Source organism: Castor canadensis, chromosome 8 (assembly GCF_047511655.1).
Source record: "Castor canadensis chromosome 8, mCasCan1.hap1v2, whole genome shotgun sequence".
Taxonomy (NCBI): domain Eukaryota; kingdom Metazoa; phylum Chordata; class Mammalia; order Rodentia; family Castoridae; genus Castor; species Castor canadensis.
In genome coordinates, this window is record NC_133393.1 from 90,593,976 (window position 1) to 90,616,310 (window position 22,335).

Sequence of the window (22,335 nt, forward strand, 5' to 3'; positions counted from 1 at the left end):
GCGGAGAGTGTGAGGTTATCATTCACTGCCCTGCCGCGCCTCCTGCTCACGGTGAAGCGAGGAAGCTCTACCACCTGGGGGGCTAGGTACTTTCACTGTCAGGAGCCTTCTCTCTGCACCTTGCCCTGGTGGGCACTGAGCCCAGGTCGTTGGGGACAGGGAAGGGATCATTCGTTCGTCCCAAGAGACTGGTAAGATCCTGGGGCGGGACCACCAGGACAGGGAGGACGAACCCCACCCTCCAACCCCGCGCCGCGTCTCAACTGCTTTAAGAAGCCAAAGAGCAGAAGCAATGCTGCGCCCCTTCCCCCACCCTTTGACGCGGCTTGCGTCCGGGCCCACGCTAGGGCAGTGTAATTTGCATACATTTGCATACCCAGCTGCGCACAGCTGCATTCGGCTTTGGGCCATAAATTCGTGGCTGGCGGCTCCGGGCGAACGCGCCCCACGCGGGGCGGGCGCTCTGTCTGTGCGTCTCCGCCGCGGCTGTTCGCGCTCTGGGTGCTGGCGGCTTCTCACGCCTCGGTGAACAGCCGCGGGGCCGGTCCTACCCCGACCTGGTCCTCCGCCTCGCGCCACCTTCTGGGCATCTGTCTGCCTCTCACAACTGCAGGTCAAGCTCGAAACCCAAGGTCCCCGGTTCCTCCATCTCTCTTGGACTCGACCTGGTCAATGTCTCCTGAGAGTGCTCAGCTTTCCCTACGCCTTGGGCCAGGGACTACTCGTCGGTTTTTCTGCAGGACTGGGGCATGGTCTCCAAGGTGGTGGTAGTCCTGTCTCCAGGGCTACCTAGCTAAAAAAGGAATCTGATCAAGGGTAATCTAAAAATCTGTGGACTCCCCAGGCTTGCAGAATAGTTAATGTTGTTCACCCTAACCAAGAAAGCCCCTCCCTCACATTCTGCTAACATCCACACCAGGCTCAGACACATGAGAAAGAAAGGGCGTTCAGTCACAAGAAATGGCTGGAGACTCCCTAAACTCCTCTTCTCCTTTCCTCTCTCTGCACAGCTTTTAGCTGCACCTTGCTCCTGGACTGCTGTTTGTCATCTTACCTGCTTGACAAACATCCTTTGAAAATGAGCACTCAGTTCTCCTAAATTTCAACCTCCCCCCACTAGTAATGATGTCTGTCAGCACTGCATAAATATTTGGTCAGTTGCACACTCCACATTGTGAGCTCTCTCAGTGAAGGCAGGAATCATGTCTGTTCTTTCCTGTGTCCCACTTCTGGGACACTCCACAGTCTCGAGCCCAGGAAACACTCAGAAATCCTGGGTGAGTGGATGAATGAGTGAAGCTGTGATCCTTCTAAAAGCACCCAGAGTATGACACACACAGACCCTCAGGGCCCCCTGCTTGTCCCAGGCAGCCTTTCCATGACATCTGTGAGCCCATAGGAGAATCTCTTCCCCAGTATTTTGGGGGTTTTCACGTATTTCTCCAGGCACCCCTAACACTGTGAGAGGGTGGGAAATCTGGGGAATTAGCAGTGCAGGCTGATTGATGCAGTTAGAATGCTAGAGTTCTGACTTTGACATGGCATGACCCTGGAAAGTACGCTCCTCCCTGCAAAGCATTTTGTTCAACTGTGAAATGAGAATAATACTACTTCATAGATGCTTTCTTTTTTTCCGGTACTGACGTTAGAACTCAGAGCCTCATGCCTTACTACGTAGGTGCTCTACCACTTGAGCCACACCCCCAGTCCCACAGAGCCTTTCTAATGAGCAAATGAATTAGTGCTTACTACATGTCAAAAAGTGCTGGATTCCTTGAAATTTCAGGCAGATGACATGAGCATGTCTGTGGAGAGGAGAGCAGCTTACTAACAATCCAGGCCAGGGAAGCTTAAGGGATTTCACCACAGTGTGGGGCAGCAAGCCATTCATCAAATAGGACCAGGTTGTACCTGCTTGTCTGTAGTGGTCCTCAATGCTGTTTCCACCTTGGCTACCAGGGGGCAGCACAAACCCCAAAATCACTCACATTGCCTAACTGGGCTAGAGGCAAGGGCCTTTCTGCACCTTCCTCTGAGGATGGAGTGGCCATCTACAGATCTTTACCAGGCTCTCCCTTCCCCCCAGGTTGATGTATCCCATTCACCTATAAAGCCTCATGTCTTCTCCTGTAGCTTTGTGCTTCTTGGCTAACGTGGGCTTTTTAGTTGTCCAGCCTGCTTTCATCATGACCACTTATGTCCTAAGTGGTATCTGGGGACTGAGAGGCCCACACCCAAAGCCTCAGGGAGCAGAGCACAGATGGAAGTCCTGGGGAGACAGACATGGGTTCCATGCCTGACTCAGCCAGTAATAATTATGACACTTTGGAAATGTCACAGCCTTTTCCTGGGCTGTTTCCTCTGAGTTGTAAGGTGTTAACTGCTTTCATTGCCGGGAAAGGGCCATTTTGCTCTGGGCTTGTTTGGTTAAGTACTGTCCCCTCAGACTCCACCTAGGTCTCACCCTAACCCCTGCTCAAGCCAGAGCCTTCTGTACCTACTATTGAGGGAATAGACAGTATTTTCACACTCACCTAAAAAGTCCCACCAGGCGTCCCTTCTGAGTGAGGCAACTGCCAACCCAATTACCCTACAAGAGACTCTTTCTCTCTTCCTTACCCCCACCTCCATGTGCACACATGTGTGTTCATGTGTTTGTGTGTATGAAGGATTATGACATCCCAGAGGCTGCCCACCAGGGGACCAGCAAACCTCTCACCCTCATCCCACAGACAGGAGGGCTGGGTGAAGATGTACTACAGGGATGCTTGTGACCTTTCCTTCAGGACAGTGGTGCCTGGACACAACTCCAGTGGCCTGCCTCCACACAGTGCCTTTTCTCTTTTCCCTACCACAGCTCACCTCATCCTCCTCACCTTTCACTATCTTTTCTTTTCCTTTTCTTTTATGCACCCATTCTTTAAGCCCCATTTCCTCTCTCCTTTTTCTTCTAGGGCCTGGTATCTTCCCATCCTTCTCAGCCTCTAGAAGTCCTATCCTGTCTCCATCCCAAGTGTTTTGTCCTAAGACCACCACCACCATTTCTCCATTTTTCTCCATTCTCCTCTATGTCGATTCTCCCCACCACAGCCTGAAGCACCATAAGCACACTTGCGACTTGTAACCCACATTTTGGAGATTCCAAACACACACACACACACACACACACACACACACAATCTTCTGATGCTTCAAAGAGCAAAATGTGCAAACTCACTGCTGGATCAGCCTCACTAATAAGGGTATTGAGACCAAGATGGTGCCTTGAAATAGCAGGAAGGCAGGAGGGAGGACTGAGAGGCGGGGATCAAGAGTGGCTGCATAGTTTGGGCAGTGAAGGTCTTGCTAACCTTGCTGGTGTTCTTGGCAAGTCTGATATTTGTTGATGATGATGGAGACAAGTTTAACTTCCCTTAATGTCCTAACATGTCATTCTTTAAATTATTTCTGCATCCTGTTCACTGCCAGTCTTGAAGACAGTCTATAGTGACAATCCCTAGCACCACCTGGAGCTCTGGAAAGCAGAGATGGCATGTGTGTAACTCCAGCAGAAACTCTTTACACACTATGCCCTGGGAATGGACATGGAATACAAGTTTTGGAGGGTTGCTGTGACTGATGAGCTAGTGTGAGCCACAGGACCAATGATGATAGCTATGATAGAGTGACCAGGATTGACCTAATGATGTGACAGTGAGGGTGCTGACTATGAAAATGAATTGAGGGGTGGGGGGAAAAGGGGGGTGGGGGAAGGGGGGAATAATGACCTAATCATTGTATGCACATATGAATAAAGGAAATTAAAAAAAAAAAAGAAAATGAATCGAGTGGTAACCATGATGTTGACCATTCATTTATTTATCCCTAAATATTTAATAAGCAACTGCCATGTGCTACACACTGAGCCAGGAACTGGAGATCCAGAAATGATCTAGAAATGTACTCTGCCCATAGGACTTACAGTTCATTTTATAATACAGATGAGACTGTGGAAGCTCCAAAGAGGAAAGGTATAACTCTGCTGGGAGGACTCCACAAAGGCATCAAGGAGGAAGGGACCCCTGGAAATACACAGGACGGACTGGGCGGCAGGGGTACAGTTCTATGATCTACAGTTGACAAGTCTTCAAGTGTCTTGGGAAGAGGCAACAAGGGCCAAGTGGGTTTGGAAAGAACAGAGAAACAGTTGAGACCCAGGAATATAGATTTGGGGTCATATGCCCATAATGTGCGTTACTGCAAAAGAAGAAAACGAAGTGGGGTGAGAAGACACTAGAATGCTGGGACCACCGCTATTTCAAAGTATAAGAGATGAAGCGCCAAGTACAAGGGGATCTTCCAGACCATGGGTCCTGATAGAATCTATATAGCACATCATTGATTTTTTTTTTCAGTACTCAGGCCCTCACACTTGCTAGGCAGGTGCTCTACCACTTGTGCCACTCTGTCAGCCCTTTTTGTGTTGGGTATTTTTGAGAATGGGTCTCACTTTATTTTTGCCCAGGCTGGCCTCAAATTACAATCCTCCTGATCTCTACCTCCTGAGTAGCTAGGAAGCCACTGGTGCCTGGCTCTTTTTTTTTTTTTTTTTTTTTGAGGCAGGCTCTCACTGTGTTGCCCAGATTGATCTTGACCCATGTAGCCCAGGCCGGCCTCAATCTTGCAATCCTCCTGCCTCTTCATCCTAAATGCTGGGATTACAGGCATGTACCACCACACTTGGCATATTGATAATAATGTTAAAGAATGATTATCAAGAACATATAGTGTTTCTGATGAACATAGACACAAAAATTCATAATAAAATACTACCATATTACCAGATGTGATGACACACATCTGTAATTCCAGTATTCAGAAGGCTGAGTCAGGACGATCATGAGTTCAAGACTAGCCTAGGCTACATAGTGAAGCCCTGTCCAAAATAAAAACAAAAAACTGGAGGCATCACACTCTCTGATTACAAAGTATATCATAAAGCTATAGTAATCGAAACAGCATGACATAAAAATAGATACATCAACAAATGAATAGAGAGCCCAGAAATGAACCCACTCACTTATGGTTCATTGATTTATTCTCAACATATGGTTCATTTTCAACAGTTGCCAATAATAGAAAAAATAATGAGAAAGGACGGACTCTTCAATAAAGGGTGCTGAGGGCTGGTGGAGTGGCTCAAGTGGTAGAGTGCCTGCCTAGCAAGCGTGAGGCTCTGAGTTCAAACCCCAGTGCTGCAAAAAACAAAAAAGAAAAATCATAATAAGGGGTACTGGGAAAACTAAATGTCCACATGCAAAAGAAGGAAATTGAACCCTTATCTCATTCATATAAAAAAAATCAACTCAAAATGAAAGACTTAAATGTAAGACCTGAAAAAACTGTAAAAACATTCAAGGGGAAACAGAATAAAAATGACATGACATTGGTTTAGGCAATTACTTTTTGGATTTGACTCCAAACGCTCAAGCAACAAAAGCAAAATTAGACAAATGGGATTACATCAAACAAAGAAGTTTCTGCACAGCAAAGGAAATAACAGAGTGAAGAGGTATCCTATGGAATGAAGACAATATTTGCAAACCATATATCTGACATATTATTATCCAAAATATATTAGGAACTCAGATAACTCAATAGCAAAAAACCGAAATAACCCAATTTTAAAAATGGGCAAATGTCCTGAATAGACACTTCTTGAAGAAAAAAAAAAAAAGACATATAAAAAGACATAAAAACAAAAAGCATATAAATGGCCATTTGGGGTCTGGGGATATAGTTCAGTGGTTGAGTGTTTGCCTAGCATGCATGAGGCCCCGGGTTTGATCTCCAGTACCACCACCCCCACACACAAAAAATGGCCATCAGATTTACAAAACAGATGTTCAAGGTAACCATTAGGAAAAAAAAAAAACACAATGACATTATCAACTCACACCTGTCAGAATAGCTATTATGAACAAAAGATGATAGGCAAGTATTGATAAGTATTGACAAGGATGTGGAGAAAAGAGAGCCCTTGTATATCATTGGTAGGAATATAAATTGCACAGCCATTATTGAAAAGTATGTGACAGTTCCTCAAAAAACTAAAAATAGAACTACTTTATGATCCAGCAATCCCATTTCTGGGTATATAACCCAAGGACTTGAAGTCATTTATCAAAGAGACATCTGCACTCTGATGGTCACTGTTTATAGAAGTCAAGTTATGGAACCAACCTATGTGTTCATCAGTGAATAAAAAAATATGGTACATCTACACAGTGGGATGCTATCTAGCCTTTAAAAGAATGAAATTTTGCTGGGCCCTGGTGGCTCATGCCTGTAATCCTAGCTATTCAGGAGGCAAAGATCAAGAGGATCTCAGTTTGAAGCTACCCCTGGGCAAATAGAAACCCTATCTTGAAAAAAAACCTTCACAAAAAAAGGGCTGGTGGAGTGGCTCAAGGTGTAGGGCCTGAGTTCAAACCCCAGCACCTCAAATAAATAAATAAATAAATAAATAAAATTAAACAATGAAACTTTGCCATTTGTCATTTGCAACAATATGGATGAACCTGGAAGACATTACACAAAATGAAATAAAAAGCCAGGGATGGAGGTGTGGCCAGGCCCTGAGTTCAAACCCCAGTAGGTGGGGGGTATGGGGGAGGGTGAGGAAAGAAAGAAAGAAGAATCAGGCTCAGAAAGACAAACACTCATTTCCATGTGGAATCTAAAACAATGGAACTCACAAAAGCAAAGAGTAGAATAGTGGTTACTGAGGCTGGAGGTGGGGAAATGGGGAGATCATGGTCAAATGATGCAAAAGTTCCCATTAGACAAGAAGTGATAAGTATTTGATATGATGAACATGTTAATTTGCTTGATCCAATCCTTCCACACTGTATACACATACCATTTTGTATCCCATAAATATATATAACTTATCAATAACAATTTCTTTTGAAGAATACATAGTGCTGTACAACTATTTTGAATGTTTAGTGAGAAAAACAAAAGAGTTAGAGGCATGGTTCTAGAGGCAGAGCACCTGCCTAGCAAGTACGTGGCCCTGAGTTCAAACCCCAGTACCACCAAAAGAAACAAAAACAAAGAAGCAAATGAAAACCCACAAAACAGCACATTATATAAAAATAGGAATTTGTCTCCTATGGACAAAATCTGCTTAAGCATACAAAGACAAAATTATGTACTATAATAGCATGATAAGATTATGGTTTTTCCAACTTTTCCTTTTATCAGCTTCATTTGTGGTGCTGGGAAATCGAACCCAGAACCTCACACATGCTAGACAAGTGCTCTACTACTGAGCTAGATCCCACCTCTTCTTTTATCAATTTTTGTTGCGATTACAATAAAAACAATAACATATTTTGTGAAAAATGAAAGCATTACTGAATATCTGAGCTGGCACTCAAAGAGGATTAATTTAAGTGATATCTGATGTCACACAGCCTGTGGACTAAAAAGCCAAGCTTAAATTTGTTTTCTCTTCTTTTTGCATTGCTGAGGGACAGAACCCAGGGCCTTGCACATCTTTAGCCTGTGCCTTACCAATGAGCTATACCCAGTCTCACACTTGAATTCTTTCCTAATGATTTGCCCAGTGCCTGGGCTGTTCTGGGCTAGTGTACTGGGTACTTCTGAAGAGAGGTCAGCTGTGAGTTTATATTGCCTCCTAAACTCTCTTGACCCCGTTTTATCTGTCACTCTCTCTGCCTGCCCTTTGTCTTCTAGCATCCTTGCTGCTCTTCCAAAAGTATGCTAACCTGAGGCTCTCTCTAGCCTCCTGCCTTTCCACCTGAAGAGACACATTGTCTGCAATTTTCTGCTTCTGAGTTATATAACTGTCCTGGTGCAGATCTGAGAGCGACTTTTCCTTTTTCCTCTTCCCCAGAGAAGCCAGGAACCCCATGGGGCACCTCTGAAGCCTCTCACCAGGACCAATCCAAGCACCTTCCACTTATATCATAAATAATTTGGGGATTCTTTGATGCTTTGAATTATCTAGGCATTGCTTAACTTCCATTAAAGTGACTCAACCTGGACTCAGTAAAATTTAACATATTCATATGAGCACAAACATTCAAATGAATACACCCCTCCAACTTATATGCACAGACCTATCCTTTTTTCCTTGGGAAAAGGGAGCTGTTTGCTCCATCTTTTCTTGGGAGACACAGCAATACTTTGTTCCGAGTTCTCTAATGAAGATTGGAGAATCTGTTTTTTATTTTTTATTTCTTTTGGCGGCATTGAGGTTTGAGCTCATGGCCTTCTGCTTGCTAGGCGGGCACTCTTATCACTTGAGCCACTTTGCCAGCCCTATTTTGTGTTGGGTATTTTCCAGATAGGGTTTCTAGAACTATTTGCCAGGGGCTGACTTTGAACTGAGATCCTCTTGATCTTTGTCTACTGAGTAGCTAGGATTACAGGCTTGAGCCACAGGAACCCGAAGAGATTGGGAAATCTTTCCCTGCAGCCTGCTGTTCTGCACAACCACCACCTCATTCCCTTTCTGGGATCACTTGAAGCAGGCCTGGGGACCAAGGGAAGAAAATATCAGCATTCCTGGCTCCAACTTCCCCACACTAGGGTGGGAGTTGAGGTTATTCAGGATGCAAAGGGGCCTTCTGAAATAATTCAACTATTTTTGATTTCCAGGAAGGTCAAGTTCAGAGCAAAAACTATTCTAATTCAGAACACATGAGGGTGGTTGGTAGATTGATTCATTGGCCCAGAGCTTTTTCAGAGGTGAAGTTGCAGCTGGCTGTGTTTGTTGGGAGAAGACACTGCCTGGAAGCAGAGGACACACAGCTTCAGAGGACCCACTGCCCCTTCATGGGTTTCTACATTTCTCTTATTTGTGTTTTTGCACACACATCACCTATGCATCATCTGTTTTTCCTAGTTTCTCATCTCCTCCCTTCCCTCATTTCAACCCAGTCTCCCAATTTTCCACAAGGACAACCCTGTGCCTCTTTCTCTCTTCCACCTCTCTCCAAGCTTGCAACTTGGTCCTCAAACCACCCCTGACCCAGCTCTTTAATCCAAACCAAAACCCATCTTTTCTTCTTTGAGTGGAAGAAGTAAAATGTAGGGAAGAGAGAGCCAATTTCCAAGTCCAGACATGGTTCCCCTTCCTCTGCGGGTAAGCTGTTAGGCAGGAAGGGAGGGGAATCAGGAAAATGGTTTTTACCTGTACCCATGATCCCTTAAGCTGCTGAAAAAAATGGAAGCCCTCTAAAGAAGGTTTTATTCCTATGCTAAATAGGAGCAAAAAAATTTTTTTTTAATTTTTAGCAGTGCTGGGGTTTGAACTCAAGGCCTCACATTTTCTAGGCAGGCACTCTACCAGTTGAGTCATTCTGCCAACCCCAAAATTTTTCTCTCCCCAAAGAGAACAAAAATTTAAGAAGACAGGTGTTCACAACTATAATCCTAGCACTCAGAAGGCAGGAGCATCATGAGTTTGAATCTAGCCTGGGCTATAGAGATCCTATCTCAAACAACCAAACAAAATTCAGACAGAAATAAGGATCCAGGGCGAGGGGCATGGTTCAAGTGATAGAGTACCTGCCTAGCAAGCATAAGACTCTGAGTTCCAATCCTAGCTCCACCACCAAAAATTTAAGTAAATAAAAAATAAGGATGCAACTGGTTTAGCTGGACACAAAAAGTCAGTGACTTCCAGTCTTATGGCAACACTCTGGATGGCTCCAGTCATTCCCAAAGAGGGTTATAAAATTCTTGAAACTGATTAGCTTAAGGTGTTTTTTGGTTTTATTTGGTTTGTTTTTGGCAGTAATGAGGTTTGAACTTGGGACTTTATCCCTAGGTAGGAACTGTACCACTTGAGCGATGCTCCCTTCTCCCCACCCTTTTTTTTTTTCAGTACTTGGGAATCAAAGCCAGAGTCTCACTCATGCTAGGCCAGTGTTCTACCACTGAGCCACACCTCCAGCCCTGAAACTATTTTTTTCAAGGTTAAGAATTCCTATTTTTCACATCATTGAATCAGGAGTGCTGAAGATGAAGAGACACTCCCCAAGAGGAGAAAGATGGCGACTCCCTGCTTCCCCACAGTGCCAAAGGAGAAGAAATCTAAACTTTTCTTTCCCTCCCAACCCCTTCCCTCAATTCTGCTTATTAGCTAACATGAAAGTGAAAACACAGTAATTGAGAAAGAACAATGAGCAAGGAAAAAAAAAAAAAGATTAGAGAGAGGGAAACAGAAGGAAAGACAGAGAAAGCATGGGAGAGGAGGTGTCCCTGTCCTGGTCTGGAAGCAGGAGGGATTTGACTGTACTACACCCCCAGTAGGGGAGCCCCAGCACTGCTCTTCCCTGAGGACATCAAACCTAGCCTCCTGCACAGACCTGATCACAGGGAGTGGTGAGGCAGGAGCTAGAGAAAGGGGCTATGTAATAGAAGACATAGGAGCAGTGTCCCTTGGACCTGGCTGTCCTCCCCTGGCTTCTGCCAGTAATAGCTAGACATGAGGTTGTGTGTGTTTGGGGAGGTGGGGGGGAAGCAGACTACACAGAGAGGTGCTACGTGGTTTTGGAAACAGCATGAATGAATGGCCCATCCCATTCCTACATGGCAAAGAAGGGATCCAGTTCAGTTGCCCCCACAACCCCCTTGCTGCAGATGTAGAAACAGAATTTCCTAAATTACGGCAGCTGTGGCCAATATGGCAGCTCCCCACTGGCTTCCTTCTCCAGAAGGCAGCAGCAGGAAGGGGAAAGAAAAGGGGTACAATAACCCCAAAGTTTTCATCTCAGCATCCCAATTTAAATTTATTAGCAAGCTCTATTCTAAGCATCTCTCCCTTCTTCCCTGACTCATAACCAAATGGTCAAACAAGGTTTTGCTGAAAGAATGTGTAAGGCTGGTGGGCTGGCATCTTCTTCCAGTGTGGAAGGGGGCATCACATTACACACAGAAAAATGTGCACCTGTTTCCAGAGGTGGCATGGGGTAGAAAGAGCTCATAAAGAGTCCCAGATTGCTGTAAGAAAGATAATAATTTGATGGGTTGAAATTAAATGTCCAAATTGAGGTTGCTTACGGAATTTAAAGGGGAGGGAGAGAACGTGGGGGGGAGAAAGCAGACATGTGGGGGGAAAAGACAAAGAAACAAGAAAAATACACACAATATAGTAGACAAAGGGGAGATGCCATAAAAAATACAGCGGTACAAATAGAAGCTGAGAGCAGGGAGCCAACACCTGGAAAGCAAGATGTTACAGCTGCAGAGCGAGAGGCAAAGCTGGAGAGCAACAAGGGGAGGGAAAAAAGGCAAGAGCCAGAGCTCAGAGCCAGCTTCTTTCCTTCACCTGTCTTCCACTTGTCAATGACTCTAAGCAGATGAGTTTACAGGGTTTTCTCACTCACTCTTTGTTCCCCCAGCTCTCATCTTTGCTGAACAAAGCCACAGTGCCTGTGCAGCTTATCCACACACACACACAGGTTGGCCCCAGCTTTCAACCTTGTCTCTCTCCAAAACACACACTCACACGTCACCCTTTAAGGCTTGGGTAGCTCCTGGGTATGTCCACAGGCTGTAATGGACTCCCCTCTGCATAGTCATGTTCAGCAGCCATGGTAAAAGGGCTCTCAGCCCCAGCTCATACTTCCTTCCAAAGGGCAGTGGCTACCTGGGGGTTGCTGACTCTACAGGGCGATTTAGTTGTGTTCCGCAATCCAGCAAAGCAGAACCCCACAGCTTCCATTTTCCCCAGGCTGCCAGTGCTGTGTCAATTTCACTAGCTCTGCAGCCCTTTAGTAAAGTTAAAATTGCTTGGTTCTGGACTTTTCCAGCAGTCTGAGGTAGGAGTCCTGGGGAAAGAGTAATGTGCGATGAGAACTCATCTGAATGAGCACCATGCAGACGTTCTCCCTCATTGGAGGGAGGCAAAAATCAGACACAGTTGCTTGGGGGTGGGAATGCAGCCTCAAACCCGGACTTGTGCTTTCCAGTTAGCCTGAGGCAGGCACAAACTGGCAGGATGGTGCAGGACCTACAAAGAGATCGAAAAGGAAGAGGGCAAGCAGACCTAGGCCTCAGAGGTAGGAAATAAATAATGTCCACAAGGGTCTGCCTCTGAAGTGGACCAAATGGCTCTCCTATCCCATGTTTATGGGGTCATGGACCATTAAGCCAGCCAACCTACAGATGTCTTCATAAGACTTTACGAGATTAGACTGGGGAGACTCTATAACTCAGCAGCAAGAAAGGAAAGCAAGAGAGAACTGCAGATATGAGCTGATAGAATCAAGGACTTCAGGTCACATCTCAGTGAGAGCACACCTGGGCTCTGGGATCCTTGCGTCCTCCTCACTCTTCTGTGAGAGTTTCTGTCCATGTCCGCTAGATTCAGAGCTGCATCAGACTCACGTAACCCAATAAATCCTTGATTATTCAGCATACTTTCTCTCTCCTAATGTAACTTCCAACGATCTCCACCACATTCCTGGCCCACAAGCATTTGGTCCTCAGACAAGAAAAGTTTCTTGGGTATTTGTGAAGCAAATCAGTAAGAGCAAATACAAACATATACTTATAAATGCACATAATATTGGGATTTTTAAACCGGATTTAGACTGTGTTTGCTTGATGTGCTATTTCTTAAATTCTAGTAACAATGAGCTGATTCTGACAAGAGTGTGCTGGGCTCCTGAAGGCCCATGTTTACTCTCTGAACTGCCGGAAGCAAGAAGAGCAGGGAACCCAGAAAGGCATATAAACTGAAATAATGCAGGGAACAGAATAGGAACTGGGTGTTCTCATTCCCTTGGGTTTGCGCCACCCAGTGGCTGTTTGTAGAAATTCAGAGACCAACAACCTTTTGGACAAAAAGACCCTTTGCTCCAATTCTCACTGCTTTTTCACAAAGGCAAATATATGACTAACATTCCAGGGCCCAAATTAAAAAGGGGTTTATGATTCACATCTTCAAACCACCACTCAAGATGCGTGCATATTTGAAAAGCAACCGTTTATTAGAACCAATACAAGAGTATGAAAAGAGGGAAGAGGAGGGCGGAAGAGGGGGAGAGAGAATGAGGTCTGATTTGGATGTCAGTTGTGGAAACACATAAATGCCTACTTTTAAACATTTACATTATATATATATATATATATATATATATATATATATATATATATGTAATATGTATATATATACATATATAAAATCTTTTTAAAAATCCAAAAGCAGACATGTTTGGCTGAAATAAAATCAAGAGACACAACCAAAACTCCCCCACAAACCAAAAGTCCATGGAGAATTCAATGTCTCATTTCCATTCAGATATCTGACTATAAAGTGTGACTTGCTTTGCTACTCAGGATGGTGCAGTGTGGAAGAAACCCAGCCTCTTGGGTCTCTTAGATTCCATCCTGTGGGAAGTGGTGGGAAGGCCAGAAGGCCATAGGCCAGTTAACTCCTGGCTACTTAGCAGTACTGAGACTGTGCTCTTCATCCTCCAGGACTCCACAGAACTGTCTGATACTGCCAGTGCCAGCAAACATGGGAGCAAAGTCCACAAGATACAGAGATCTGGAATGTGACTGCAAGGAGCCAGGATCTTGTGCTTTTTCATGGGCCAAAGAGGGGAAAGAAGAAAGAGCCCTATTTGGGAAGAGGAGCTGGCTGAGCCCCTAAACTGAGATGGAGACAGTAAGGCTCTTGAACCCATACCTGGGCAAATAGAAATAGTGTCCAAGGTTTTCTCAAGGTCAGCTTCAGACTGTGGACACTGAGAAAGAGATGACAGCTACTGAATACAGTGAACTGGATGAAGTCTTAAGGACCAATGCCCAATTCTGAGTATAATACTTATTTCTAAAAAAAATTCTAATGTAGCTCTTGGCGGGGGGGGGGGGGGGAGTGGTTGAGGAAGTGGTTATGTTTATTGAATCATCTGGCTTTTATGAGGAGCCAGAGGTTTAGGAGCACAAAGGGCTGCAATGACCTAGCTGGCTTGGGATCTGTTTGAGGAATGAAAAGCAACAACATAAATCAAAACCACTAGAGTTGCTTTGCTCCTGAGACAGTCTTAAGTGGGCTCCAAGTCCATGGGGAATAGGATCTCAATTCCCAACCTGCAGAGAAAGACAAGCAGCAACATCCCTGCCTCCTGACTTCCTAATCATTGCTCCTGGGTTTGAAATAGACTCCTCTGTGAATGCAAGACAAAGAAAATACTAGTGCCTTCCCCCATGACATCCTAAGAACGTGTGGACTATTAAGACTCCAACATTCACAAAAACACTGTCAACATCAGAACTAGCAGCTTTGATGAGGGGTGGGGGCAGAGAATTAGCCGAGATCACTAAGTAGTTCCAAAGTTGGAGCCAGCTCAGTGAGGACTAAAGCCTGTGTCAGGCTTAAGCTTCGGCTCAAGGCATCCTCCATAAAGGACCCTAAAGTATTCTATCAACTTTGATTTCCAATGCCTCACAACACCCCTGTGAGGTAGGTCAGTATTATTACCCCCATTTGACAGATGGGGAACTGAGGCATTGAAAGGAATGACTTGCCCAAGGTCGGCAATTATAAATCAGTTGAGGAGGTTGGCACACATAGTAAGCATCCACTCAATTCTTCCACTTCCTAGAGTATTTACTTCTCAGAGTTGGTAGGTATAACTTACTCTACAAACTAGATGAACTCAATCAACCCACAGTTATTAACTGAGGGCCTATTTTTTACCCAGTATAATATGAGTAACCTTGGAGAAAATACCTGCTTTTGAAAAATCATGTGTTAATGGATATTTTGAAAATAAAATTACATTTTAAACATTAAAAACATGATTTTGTAAAAAAAAAAAAAAAGATTCACTTAAAAGGTGAAGGACTAAGCTACATTGATTTCTCAAAATTTTGTATTGAATACCCAAATTCCCAAAATCCAGAAAGAAGCAAGACCACTCTTAGTTAATAAGTACTGCCCTAATGTGGGCTTGCTAATGTTCCTGTAGGGCTGCAAGGTTCATAGCACAGGACCCCCAGCACCACCAAACACCCTCTTACTGCCTCATATCCCACTGTGCCACACCCAGAGGGCAGCAGTATCTCCATAAACAACTCAAGATGAAGCACGTAAGTGATGACCTCTGTGTAACTACAACTACATATGGATTCTTATACTATTCCTTCCTCCTGCAGAGGCATAGTTCTTTAACACAAGACAAAAACAAACAAACAAACAAAATCAGTTGATGCCTTTAGTCTTATTCTAGATTCTGGTAAAAGTCATTAAGTCCCTTATCCTAAAACTAGAGCAGAGAGTGAGTGGGTGGAGAAAAACCCACAGCCAGTGCTGGTTTAGAATCAAATTCTAAAGCTACTGGTAACTAGAAAACACTGACTTAAGCCTTAGAATGTTGTGACACAACACAGGGACACTCTCGTTCCAAAAACCATCCTAAGACCTAAATGTGCTGATGACTGATCACACTGGATAAATCCAGGTGATGATAAAGTTCAAAACTAGTCTTTTGGCAATGACAGTTCAGTTTCAGGCTGTTTGGAATCATCCCCCCGCCCTCCCCCACCAAATAATCCTTAATGCCAGGCATGGTGGGACATGCCTACAACTCCAGCAATAGGGAGGATGAGGCAGGAAGATCACAAGTTGAAGGCAAGGCTAGCCTTGGGCTATGTGGCAAGACCTTGTCTCAAAAAGGGAGACAGAGGGAGAGAGAGAGAGAGAGAGAGAGAGAGAGAGAGAGAGAGAGAGAGAGAGAGAGAGAGAGAGAGAGAGAGAGAAAGTTCCTTTAAAAGTGTGCCGTTAGGGTCATACCTGCCAATGCCATGGGATATCACAAAAATAAATAAATAAATAAAAGGATGACAATAAAAAGTTCATTGCATTCAATTTGGCCTAATTTCTTGATAATAGTTTCCTATTAGATTTTCCGATTAATACTTATGGCTCTTACCTAGGCTGTGATAATTAGGTTTTGATCTATTGTGACATTAATGATCACAAATCAGTTGACTTTGAAACTGCCTTAATTAATGGCTTTTTCCTTGTCAGCTTTTGCCTCTAGAGCAGGATCTGACCCCTCCCCCACCTCTTAACTCTTTCTTTTACTGACCTCAGTGACAAATAGCATTGAAAGATCACTCTTTCCCATAAAACAAGACTTTAAAACTATTTAAAATATGTCTCTTACAGAGGGAGTAATATGAGATGATGTTATGGGAAATGAAGACCAGGACAAAAAGCAAGAGAATAAGCTCTCAATGTACTGGAGAAATTCCAGCTTAGAAAACACCCAAAGTCAAGTGTGATGTTCAAGTGGCAATGACAGGAAGAAGTAACTCTAAAAAGACAAGATGAGGTAGATTAAAGTTCAAGAAATTTAGCACAAGAAAAAAAGAAGCTAGAATTGTTTTTATGAAAACTATACAAACAACTTCGCATTTTAACTTTCTAGAGCAGTTAGACTAATTCCTGGGAATTATGACTTCAAAGCTAGTCAATTCTCAATTACCCAGGCAGAGCTAATTATCTTTTACTTGTGATCACATGAGTCAGAATGAAGAAGTTTTTTTTTTTCCTAAGACAGAGTCTTACTATGTAGCCTAGGCTGGTCTCAAACTCATGATCCTCCTGCCACAGCCTCCCAAGACCTGGGATTACAAAAATGCACCACTCTCAGTAAGAATGGAGAACTTTCTTAAGATTATTTCTTAACTGAGCTAGGTTTCACTTCCGATTTAGTCTGAGATTCCAGGATAGGTGTATTTCTGGGAAACATTTCCATATAACTAATGCTAAGTCCCTGCTTAGAACTCACCCTTTTGGAAAAAACTACACTATCTAGCTGGGGGCATGGCTCAGGTGATAAAGCACCTACCCAACAAGCATGAAATTCAAACCCCAGTAATGTCAAAATACAAAACAAAAACACCTATACTATCCAGAGACAAATGCTCAGGTACTTAAAGCCACCCTCATGTTCCTCCAAAAGGGATGAGAAATTGAAAAAGGTGTGAGAAACTCTGATAAAATGTCCATGAGGAATCAATAGCATTACAGACCCACAATGTAACCCAAAACTGGATCTGCAACATAGTTAATGCTTTCCACAAGCCAACATTAACTACATCCCCTAGATACTTTGGCAGAGTCCAAACCAGGGACCAAACTCTGGGGTTCTCAATTTCTACTCATTTGATTGCTCTCTCAGTAATGATAGCATTTATAACTCTCAGCTTCATTTTCTGGAATAAAATAAGTCCTTGTTGTGTTTCATAGCCAATTAGCTCAGTTCATCCAAGGCCACAGGATCTTTTCCACATATGAACCAATCAATGTCATTCTCCTAATATTTTTTATTTTTATTTTTTGTCGACCCAGGGCCTCATGCATGTAACACAAGCACTCTACCTCTAAGCCACCTCCAGACTCATTCCCCTATTCTAGAGCCACAAACTGTACCATCTCCCCATAAGTCAGAATTTATTACCATTTGTAGCATTTATTACACAAAACTACTAATGATCAGCTCATTTCGTATCACTAAGAAAGTTTTTTTTTTTTTAAGTGAAGGTACTTTTTTAACTTTGTATACAAAGCCAAAAAAAAAAAAAATGAGTGTGTTGAATGAAACCAATACTGATATATGATAATGGAGGTGGAATTTGGATGGCTCAATGCAAAATTGGCTAAAAGGGGCACCTGCTTTTGCAGGTAAAGCTGACAACATCTCTAATTTTGAAAACATCATTTTGTTAGTGGCAGAAGACAACATAACACTGCAATATACTGGCTCTAGACCTTTCTTCTCTCTGCCTTGCCATAGGCATGCCTGGTGGTCTGATTATAAAAGCACAGACCTCAAGACTATTTTTAAAAGGGATGGGGTCATGAATCAACAATGAGCTTTTCCTTTAACCTGATTTGTGAAAGATTCCTCACTTCAGGGCTGGCTCAAGTGGTAGGTCCTATATCTCAGGGTCAGTACTGCAAAAAAATAAAAAGATTTCTCTCTTCAAATCTAATGTGGTTCTCATCTCAGGGCAAAGTAGTATTTTAGGCCCTTAAAGCTGAATCCTAACAGTAGAGACAATCACTCCTTAGCCCGAAAACAGATCTATCATTTGTGCCTTAGCTGGGCTAACCCACATATCCAATAAAATCTTGACAAAAATCTCTACAACCCTTCTAATGCCTCATGATTTGGCCTGAACAAAGGACAATGTCCTGCAGGGTGGCAACAGAACAGGAACAAAGAGTTAAGAATAATGACAGCCCAAACTATTGGAACAGGATCAACTCTTCATCAACAACAAAAAATAATATGTAGATTTGGCTGAGGACAGCCAAGGACCATCTAGACTTTTCAGTGCTCGGAGCATCATGAGTCCAAAAGGTCCCCAGGCTTAAAATAAGCACTTCTATCCTGGCTGACTTTCCTAGCAACTGATTATACCATAAATGCCCCAGGACTGAAAAGCCTGATAAGCTGTCCCTGGTAAACTCTACTATAGAAAGCTCTGCTAAACTTGGTAGAAAGGGATATCATTTAATTGAAGAAATTCGGCATTGGAAAGATGTTTTGAAAGAAGATTAAACACAGGAAAATTATACTTTAAGCACCTGAAACTGAAGAGTTTCAGAGTGTTTTGTCCATGGCTACTAAGTCTGCAGAGGGAAGAATGCTCCATGAAAGAGTTTTCTGTTTGGGTGTGCAACTCTCTAAAGGAAAGGACAGCTACTCAGCAGTAACAAACGCTGGAGGCATAAGCAGACATCTGGTTTCCTTTATGCTGAGGGCTGAAATTAGTATTGCTGCTCTGCTCTCTTTCTTTCTGAACCAGTTGCAGGTAGCAAAGAGAATATATATATATATATATATATATATATATGGGGAATATAAAGAAAATGGTCTGCAGGGTGGTTACTGGTGGTACTCGGTAGAGAACCACCACCTGCATTCAGGAGTCTGAGGAGGCAGGAGGATGGGAAGTTCAGGCCAGCCTAGGCAGTGATACACAGGAAGACCCTGTCTCAAAAAACGAAACAAAAAAGAAAAACATGATTCTATAAACTGAGAACAGAAAAAAATGTAATGAAGAGTATTAAGAGAGGTGATGAGTAGTACATGATATTAGGGTTATTTTAGTGAAAGAAAATCACATTTTTTTATGAGTGTCTTAAACATTACCTGTATCACAGCAATCATGTATCCCAGGTCTCTCAGATACCAAATACTGCTGTTTTGATTTTTTTTGCCCTCATGCTAAGTTTTTGCTTTTAAAATATGCAGTCTACATGGCCAGTACTACAAAAAGGCATACACTGACTACTTGGATAGGGTGTCATTTTCTCTAGTTGCATATCAAGAAACTCTGATCACATCCTCAGAAGCTCTGATCTACTTTTCTCCTATACTTGTCTACCCTAACTGATATCCTTGGTTACTTATATGATAAATCTGCTTTCTATCCTTTCCTTCTTTTTGATGCTCATCAGATTAAATACAAAAAGTTGTCAATTATCCAGAACTTGATCTAGCCTTTAATTCCTTCAGAGAACAATGGAATATGAAGGTAAAACTCCCACCCATGTAGGGTTATAGGTTATGAGTGCTTACCCAACCACATTACCATTCAGAAAGATTTTCCTGGCTGAGTTAAACCAAAAGCTTCATTATTCTGTCTGCCATGTCACTGCAGCAACAGCTGTCTTCTCAACTGTGCAGTATAATTTTTGACATAATTTATACAAGCACACAGAATTCAATCAGCAGCTGAGCAGGGAAGCAATGTTAACAAATGCTATGAATGGGTCTATGATTTGCATATTATTTGGCTCATCTGTGTACTGGAGCAATCCATCCATTCCCCTCATTACTATGAATAATCTAGAAATGGTTGGATGCCCTTGGCCAGACAGCTATATGTTTTAAAAATCAAAAGTAACCACACACACACACACACACACACACACACACACAAAGAAAACCTCAGTGGCTGATAAACCCTAGAAATAAGGCTATTTCAAGGATCTATTCTTATTTCCTCAGCTTTGGGGCTGGGACAAGGATGCTCAAAACCCTGCTGTTTCCTTACTTTTAGTCCTAATTCTCTAGCCCCCTCAACTACAAGAAGAAAAGGATACAAAGAAGTAGGGCAGCACTTCTTAGGAGACAAAAGCAAAAGGATATGATCAGAAAAAACTCTTAATGTAGTAGCAAGACAAGAGGAAACCAAAAGAGAAACATTTTGCTGAATAGAGAAAAAAGGTTGTGTCAGCACACCAGGATCATCACTTTCTGAGGTGGTAGTCTTCCATGGAAATGTGTTTTGAAAAACATGAAAAATCTAAAAGTTTGAGGGTGGAAAAAAGGAAGAGCATTAATACTCTGGGGACTCTTGGTGGCAAATCCAGGAGTCAAGAAAGCTGACTATTTAAAATTAACATTGAAGCCAATGGCTCCTCTCCCAGAATTCCCCACTGAAAATAATGGCATGGAAGGGAAACTTGGGTCCACTGAGAAGTGAGAGTCAGGTCTGAAGCCTCTTTGGTTAACAGGAATGCTTTGGGAGACCACAAAAGTTGGCAGGGTTGGAGGGTGCCTAGCACCTTGGCACAAGCAAGCACCAGGCAATCACTCACGCCTACATAAATACATAGTCTAAATATGAGGAATGGAAGGAAAGAATACAAACATACCCTATGTGATAATAAAAACAACTGTATCCTGCCCCTACCCCATCACCCTCCTGCAATATATAGCTTAAGACTCTCCACAGATAATTACCTTGTCATTTAATGACAAATTGACACCACCTTACAGAAGCACACTTGGGGAATGCTAAGAACAAGGCCAAAAGTCCTGGGGCTAAAAGGAGTGCTATGACAAATTTCAATGTAGTTTCAAGCCCTCTTAAGGACTGAGTTATTCTGGGAGGATGAATAAGGATAAACAGCAGAGGGTGGCTCAGACGATCATACCAGAGACCCTGTCTTCTCTTGGGTAGAGCTAAACAAGATTGGGAAAGCCCCTAAATGTAAGCAGTTGCTATAGGCTTCTTAAAAGACAAGTAACATCCTTTCCATCCCAACACATCAGAACAAAGGCCAGCTGGTCATCAACATGTCCTAATAACCAAAGCAAGGAACCAAAATTCATCATCATTGTAATAAAATCCCCCAGTCTAAAAATCAACCAACCCTGAAAAGATCAAGACTCTAAGGTGATTAAAAAGTTAAAATTCATCTTGAGGTCACAAGGGAGCAGAAGGAAAAGATCAGGGCATAGGAAAAAACTGTGGGAATTATACACAGTATGTAAATGCCTGGTCTTCACAGAGATACACTTATCATGAATCAGACCATCAGTTATGTTACAAGAGAACCAATACCAACATTTCTCCTGTGGAGCACAGTGATAAGCACATTTTTTATGGATGTGTTTAGGATAGAAGGGGGTGGGCAAAAGGGAGAGGAGGCAAGGAGGTGAATGTATTATGTACAAAGAGAAATGACAGAAACCACCCCCTCCTTTAGCTCTTTGCAGTTTCTTTTTCTTTGTTTTCTGCATCTTCAGGATATGCATGCCACGTCAGTCTCTCTTCATAAAATGCTATCACAATTTGTGGACATTTCACATTAGCTTCTTTTGCAAGAACCAGGTCTGCTTCATCTGTGTCTTTCCTGGAAGGAAAGAAAGAAAGGAGAGGAAATAAGAATGAAAGAATCTGTCCATTATGGCATTATTTGACTTTAGTTGATTTGATTTCCTCCTTATACCTTGATTTCAAGTGAAAAGCACCCTTAACAGGGCTGGAGGAATAGCTCAGTAGTAGAGCTTAGAATGTGCACAGCTCTGGGTACCATCCTTAGCATCAAAAAACAAAAAGACTTTTAACAGTTCAATATTTGCAAGGAGAAATTTAAATGAATTAAATTATGACTGAACGTCACTTAACTATGTCAGACAGATACAGAAGTCTGTAGCTAGAGTGCAGATGCAAAACATGGTAGGCAAGGTCAAAAATGAATAACAAGTTACATTTATTCTACTTCCATTATTTTTGTGTGTATGAGCACATGAACAAACAGAATCAAACCTACATTCAACTAAATTGATTATATATAAGTTGATCAATTGAGTTTCTGGATCGCCTAAGTGAAAGGGTCCTAATCCTTCTCACCTTGTGACCTTTTAAATACTCATTACTCCTTTAGTCAGAATTGGAACAGTAAGAAAATAGAAATTTAACTGCATATTTCAATTATCCATGTTACACAGACCTACAACCACAAAAAAATATCTTGCAACACACTTAATTATG

The 22,335-nt window shown here is 42.7% G+C and overlaps 1 protein-coding gene across 6 annotated transcripts in view; it reads right to left on the minus strand.

Moving 5' to 3' along the window:
* Positions 1-12,978: 12,978 nt before the first annotated feature.
* Positions 12,979-22,335, minus strand: part of Cbx5 (chromobox 5) — a 36,052-nt gene continuing 26,695 nt past the window's right edge. For all 6 annotated transcript variants that reach the window (XM_020164075.2, XM_020164074.2, XM_074083546.1 and 3 more), the window contains one exon: positions 12,979-21,694. In XM_020164075.2, the coding sequence (XP_020019664.1) occupies positions 21,544-21,694 (151 nt within the window). In that variant the 3' untranslated portion in view covers positions 12,979-21,543. The remainder of the gene's footprint in view (positions 21,695-22,335) is intronic.